Genomic DNA, 6696 nt, shown 5'->3' on the forward strand with positions numbered 1-6696 from the left:
AAAGAAGTACAGCTGATTCACTTTGCTGTACAGTATAAACTGACACAATATTGTAAAGCAACTATACTCCAATAAAAATTTTTTTTAAAAAAAGAAAAAAGAAGTTCTACAGAGGGACATGGCCCCATGGTTGGTGATCAATGGAGCTGAAAGTCAGAACTGGCAGAAGTTGCTGTCGAGAAAAAACTGCTAATAAACATTAAGACCAAGTTACAAAGTTAAATAAAACACTAACACCTCCCGGGCAATTGATGATAAATCTAAATAACTACAGTAACTGTAAGATCCAAGTGGGTGGAAGTGATCTGTAAAGATAATAGCAATGAATATGGTGAAATGCTTTAAGATTTTAAAAGACACAACTAAAGATTAAGAGATTTAACATCCAAATTCTAATAAAAGACAATTACATATTTCAAAGGGAAAAACTAAAAGTTGGAGAAATAAAGCTTTTAAAAGAGCATAAAAATAGCAGACAGACCAAGAGTAAAAATTAAAACAATATATAAATTGCTTAAATTCATCTACTAAAAGTTTCAAATTTCATTTCTTAAGGTGAATTGTTCTCAAAACATTAGAACTTGAACGTAATCTCCATGAGACCAAGGACTTTCGTCTGTTGTTCACTGGTCTACTTTCAGCGCCTGGAACACTGCCTGGCACCTAATAAATATTTTTTGAATGGATGGATGGATGCAAAACCTGTGTACTGTCCAACTGGCAGCTGGACAGTGTTCAGGACCACCAGGTTCAGGTAAACAGGCACTTTGACTCAGTGCAGATAGGAATTCTACACAAGTACCACTGTTCCAGAAGACAATTTAGAACACATGCCAAAAGCATTAAAAATTGTTAATCCAAGAATTTTACTCAAGAAATGTATGTTTTTTATAAAGATAACTAAGGCATTTAACATATTTTATTTACTATATACAAAAGGTGAACCTAAGGAACGGCCCTGAATGCTGACTAAATTATAGGCCCCCTCATATCACGGAAGCCCAGGCACTCACGTACGGGAAGATGCACAAGTACGTCAATGTGGAGGATGATGATGAGGGACTTTAAAGAAAACAGCTGCAAACGAAAAGGCGTAGCACAACCCCACTCCTGTATAAAACATCTGGAAGAAGTGATGCTGAAATGTTAACACTGTGTTCCGCAAAGTGGTAGGGTAACTGACTTTTATTTTCTTCCTTTTGTTCACCTCTATTTCCCAATGTTTCTACATAGAACATGCACTATTTGGAAAACGAAACAGTCTGCTTTTAAAACCTGAAAACATTTATTTTTGAAAGAGACCAACCCTACAGGTTGTAAAGTAGTGCCAAATAAAATACTACTTTCAAACATCACCCACCCCCTGGAGAAACACAACATTCTTCCCCTCTCAGTTCTGTGGACCTGTCTCTGATGTTAGATTACCCTTTGCTATTTCTGAACATGTTCTGATTAATTCGTCTTGGGAAGGAAAGACAACCATAAGCAGTTACAAACCAGAACAAAGTAAAAACTGGCACTTTCACTTCAGCTTTGGTTGAGATTTTAAATCTATTAAACAACACTAAGCAACACTCGGTCTCAAATGCAAACCACTATACTAGCCAACACTAAGAATTATGTGATCCTCAGAAGAAACTTTCTTCAATAAAAGATACATGTAAGTCAGATACATCCTCATATACAACTCAGATTTTAAGTTTCAATTTGAGTTCACTGTTCATCCTATACATCTTGAAAAGACCTCTTAGGAACAAAACAAAAAAAGTACATTCCCATTTCGCATGAATAGGCTTACATATCAGGTGGTGACTGGAAGGGAAATTGAGCTTATATTAACATAGTCTAAGTCAATCAACTGTAAAAGTTGAGCTATTGTTATTCTATTTTATTTGAGGTACAGAATTCAGAATATACATTTGATGTACACGTAATCAATTTCCTATGCTAAAAAAATGGGAAGACTGGGCTACAAAAATGCCATCTTTTAATTTCAAGCGTCCCATTTACTTTCCACAACCAAAAGTCCTGTTCCAGTTTTCATAAAGCTCTAAATCTTCTGGAGACACACTAGGTCGCACAGTTCTGAAGGCATCTTCAAAGTCACTGTAAGCTATTGGTCGAACTTGATCCGGCGTTACCGTGGCAATGTCCGCAGCCTGTAAACTGCGAATAGGACCCAGAGACGCCTCCCTGCAGAGCTGCGTCATGTCAGCCCCCGAGAACCCACCAGAGTGCTGCACCACCAGGTCGACCTCCTCCTCCGTGAGGCAGCAGTGCTCCTCGGACATCAGATTAATGACTATCTGTTTCCTGGCTGAAGCCTCTGGGAGGGGAATATACAGCCTTTTCACCAACCTTCTCCGGGCAGCTTCGTCAATCTCCTGTGGCCGATTGGTTGCTCCTACCACTAGAATACGATCTTCAGAAGATGTGGCTGCTCCATCCAACTGAACTAGAAATTCGGTTTTTATCCTTCTAGAAGATTCATGCTCACCATCTCCCCGCTGAGATAACAGGGAATCAATTTCATCAATAAATATCACAGCTGGCTGCTGACATCGGGCAACAGCAAACAATGCACGGACCATTTTCTCTCCCTCGCCCACCCACTTAGAAGTCAAGGAGGAAGCAGAGATACTAAAGAATGTTGCCCCAGACTGACTAGCGATGCACTTGCCAATCAGAGTTTTACCCGTCCCAGGAGGACCAAAGAGCAGAATTCCTTTAGGGGGTCCTCGTAAGCCAGTGAAGATGTCTGGCCGCATCATGGGCCACACAACTATCTCCTTTATTGTGGTTTTGGCAAATTCCACTCCTGCAATATCTTCCCAATTTACTGGCGGTCCCTGGTCCATAATCTCATTCATAATAAGTTCAATCATTTTGGGCTCCAAGCTCTTCAGACGCTCATCCACGGGATGTGCTGGGTCTGCAGCTCCCGCGCCATGAGGCTTATACTGTGTCCCCCCGCCCTGACCTCCCCCATCTTGCTTAGGTACAGGGGGAACAAACTTTCCAAATATCCCTCGGGATCTACTAGCTCCCAGAGACTTTTTGACACTACCATGTGAAGACCCTGATGCACGCTGGGGCTGGTGGTACTTTTTCTGCTGATCTACCCATAGCTGTTCTTTTGCAGTTTTAAAAGTAGGCAGGCTGCTCTCCTCTCTTTGGCCATTATCTTCTGTTTTACTAAAAGCCTTATTCATTACTGGAGTAGAAAGTGCATCAATGGTGCCAGAACCATAAAAAGCTTTCATTTCCCGTGGATTTTCAAAGCCAGAAGGAAAACAAGACTGATTAGATGAGAACACACTTAGTCCTATGTTGGCTTTTGGGAGGTTGTAATTTTCCTTTTTGACATTTCCAAATAATGGTGTGGCATGGAATTTTGCAGTGGCTGACTCACCGAAAGGTCCTGAGACTGTAGGACACGTCTTAGTGGTGTCAGTGACCAGAGGTGGCTGGGCATTCTGAGGGCACTTCAAAGAAGGACTGCCCTCTGGGAAGTCTTTGGTCCTATCGGCGCCATGGGCTGAGTTAGTTAATGGGTCACTCTCCCCAGAACCACCACAAACCCTAAATTTAGGAAGATCAAAGACAGCGGCCCCTCTATGGATGACTACTGACTCATCAGCAGGTGCCAACAGAGAGTCTCTGGATTTCCTGCCAGCGTGCATCATCTCCTGCACGTTACTCATTCTGAACACGTTATTTATTGACAATCCAGACTTCCACTTGTCACTGTCAGTTTGCCGAGATCTCGCTAGAGTTAAAATGTTTTCTGCATAGTTATTCAAGCCAGTTTCAACACTGTCAGAATCAATAACTGCAGAATATTTCTCTGCATATGTTCTGAACAGTCTGGCAGCACAGACCTGGGAGATCTCAGAGTTTGCCCATGCGTACTGAATGCGGAGAATCTGTGCTCGGTACGCGTCTGCCTTCTCTCCTGATGGACACATGCCAGACGTAATTGCAAGGTAATTCTTCTGCCATTCACTCAAGTGTACAGACCTGGAGCTAGAGACCTGCATTTTAGAGGTTCTATAACAGACGACAAAGATGAAAAAGATTTCAGTATCCAGAAGGAAACAAAGACATAATACTTGAAACATACTTTTAAAATCTCTGCCTATCTGAAGGAAGGTACACTGGACTTTTCATTTATAAGGAAAGACCGTTTATAGGGGAACATCTAGTTAACCATAGCTTTCAGGCATTCAAGATATAAAAGATTAAAGACTTGACTTAAAAATGCTCTAGGGACTTCCCTGGTGGTGCAGTGGTTAAGAATCTGCCTGCCAATGCAGGGGAAACGGGTTCAATCCCTGGTCCGGGAAGATCCCACATGCCATGGAACAACTAAGCCCGTGTGCCACAACTACTGAACCTGTGCTCTAGAGCCGCGTGCCACAAGTACTGAGCCCGGGTGCTGCAACAACTGAAGCCTGTGCACCTAGAGCCCATGCTCTGTAATAAGAGAAGCCACCACAATGAGAAGCCCGCGCACCGCAACGAAGAGTAGCCCCTGCTCGCCGCAACTAGAGAAAGCCTGTGCGCAGCAATGAAGACCCAATGCAGCCAAAAAAATAATAATGCTCTATTATGGGTTAAACTGTTTTAGTTATATAATAATTTTCCCTGTGATTAGGGAAAGGTTTAGATGGAGAGGATTTAAAATTAATCAGCAGGGCTTCCCTGGTGGCGCAGTGGTTGAGAGTCTGCCTGCCAATGCAGGGGACATGGGTTCAAGCCCTGGTCTGGGAAGATCCCACATGCCACGGAGCAGCTGGGCCCGTGAGCCACAACTACTGAGCCTGCGCGTCTGGAGCCTGTGCTCCGCAACAAGAGAGGCCACGATAGTGAGAGGCCCGCACACCGCGATGAAGAGTGGGCCCCACTTGCCGCGACGAGAGAAAGCCCTCGCACAGAGACGAAGACCCAACACAGCCATAAATAAATTAATTAATTAAATTAAAAAAAAAAATTAATCAGCAAACGAAAGGCAACATGGAAGAACAAGGGATCTAGAGACAAGCAAAGCAAAACAAACCAAGCCAAGCTCCGTCCCTAGGAAAATTAGACGAATGATCTCACGCAAGCCTCTTCACATCACTGGGCCTTCAGTTTTATCTGTAAAATGAGAGAAGTCATTACGAGAATCAAGTCAAATAATGAACGCGAAAATACCTAAACATTACCATTGTGATCTCTACGGCACAAATGCAGAAACGGAGGCAGACAGAGTTCAAAAGCTTGGCTGGGGTCACACAGCCAGTGAGCAGTGGTACCTAAACCCGCACACGGGCAGTTTCACTGCACTTAGTGCACACTTCACCAAATAAAGGCCCCTCACACTGCCGCCGAAGGTCACTGCAGCATGGGTCACAGACAAACAACAGGATTTAGTCATATGCTAAATGCTTTCAAGGATTTGTAAGTGAGCACTTAAAACAGGATGCCTCAGAACCTCTCACAATTTCACAAGACGCACTAAACAGTGAAGCTGTCGTGATAAATGAAACAGGAGGACAAGTGTGTTACTGAGGTGGTTTATTTTAGATTTTCTTCCTCAGGTTACTTTTATAAGCCTCCTTACATTAAGTTAAAACGATTTTAACAGGACTGCAGATGGATGTATCATGGTGACAGATGTGTAGAATTTACCTGCCAATCCAGAAGAGAAATGTGTAAGAAAACTATGAAGCTTCCTAAGGGTATTGAAGTCAGGTAAAAACCAAGAACTCGTGTACGCGAAAATGTACCTTCCAAATTACCTATAAATATAGCTTAATAATCAGCAGCTCTTTTGGTGCAGGACCCATGCTTAATACAGCTCTGTTTCTCCCATAAACCCTACAAAGAATCTGTCACATTGTAGGTTGGTGTTCATAAATCTTTGTAACTATTTTTGAAAAAATAAACTTAAGGCCTAGCGAGATCCTAATTTGCTTAAAGCCATAAAGTCAAAACTAGAACTGACATCTCCTGACAAACAATTCATCCCTCTTTCCACTATTCCATTTTACCATATTTTAATCTTTTAGGCAACAGCTGAAATGAGAAATTGCAAATGAGGTAACTTGGAAACCATTTATCACCAACTTTCTTGTTACTGTAAACATCCTGTTCCTCTCCACGACTTCATCCCATTTTATCATCCGCAAAACTGGGATTCCTACAAAGGCTCAGACAGAGTTCTAGTCACTGTTCCCTAAGTACCCTGCTCTTTCCTTTCCACCCTCTCCTATTTGCTCAACATTCACCTCCCAAGTCTTACTTCGTCCTTCCAGCGCATTCACCCAAAAACTATGGACACAGGTAACCAAGGACGTGTTGGCCACGCCCGTCAGCGGCACTGCCGGGTCCCGAGTACCACTTCCTAGGTCTGTATCACTAAAGTTACTCGGCGGCAGCGATGCACGAGCTGCATGCCCATCTTCTGGGGTTTTCCTTGCCTGTTGTAGGACGTGGCGTTCGTCCAGACAGTACATGCTCCCCGCCACACCGACTGTCTCCCCGCACCCGGAGCGGGGCGCCCCCGGGGACAGCAGTCACCGCGCTGACAGGGCTGGGGACCCTGCGGCGCTCACGGGGCGGGACGGCCCACCGCCCGCCGGCCGGAACCCCGGGCGCAGCCCCTCCCCTCAGGCCTCGCTCCCGGCCCAGGGCTCGCCCGGCAGCCCCTCG

At 44.0% G+C, this 6696-nt stretch overlaps 1 protein-coding gene across 1 annotated transcript; it reads right to left on the bottom strand.

The window, feature by feature from the left end:
• Positions 1–812: 812 nt before the first annotated feature.
• FIGNL1 (fidgetin like 1) lies at positions 813–6690 on the bottom strand. Its single transcript, XM_024764374.1, has 2 exons — positions 5060–6690; positions 813–4050 (listed from the first exon to the last, which is right to left on the bottom strand). Exon 2 carries the CDS (start codon positions 4038–4040, stop codon positions 2007–2009), a length of 2034 nt encoding a protein of 677 aa, XP_024620142.1. The 5' UTR covers positions 4041–4050; positions 5060–6690; the 3' UTR covers positions 813–2006.
• Between the last annotated feature and the right edge of the window lie 6 nt (positions 6691–6696).

The sequence above is a fragment of the Neophocaena asiaeorientalis genome, unplaced genomic scaffold, assembly GCF_003031525.2.
Source record: "Neophocaena asiaeorientalis asiaeorientalis breed wild unplaced genomic scaffold, Neophocaena_asiaeorientalis_V1.1 scaffold191, whole genome shotgun sequence".
Lineage (NCBI taxonomy): Eukaryota > Metazoa > Chordata > Mammalia > Artiodactyla > Phocoenidae > Neophocaena > Neophocaena asiaeorientalis.

What these genes read in the sequence shown, in the direction of transcription:
- FIGNL1 (XM_024764374.1), bottom strand. Translation starts at nt 4,040, where the DNA reads ATGCAGGTCTCTAGCTCCAGGTCTGTACACTTGAGTGAATGGCAGAAG.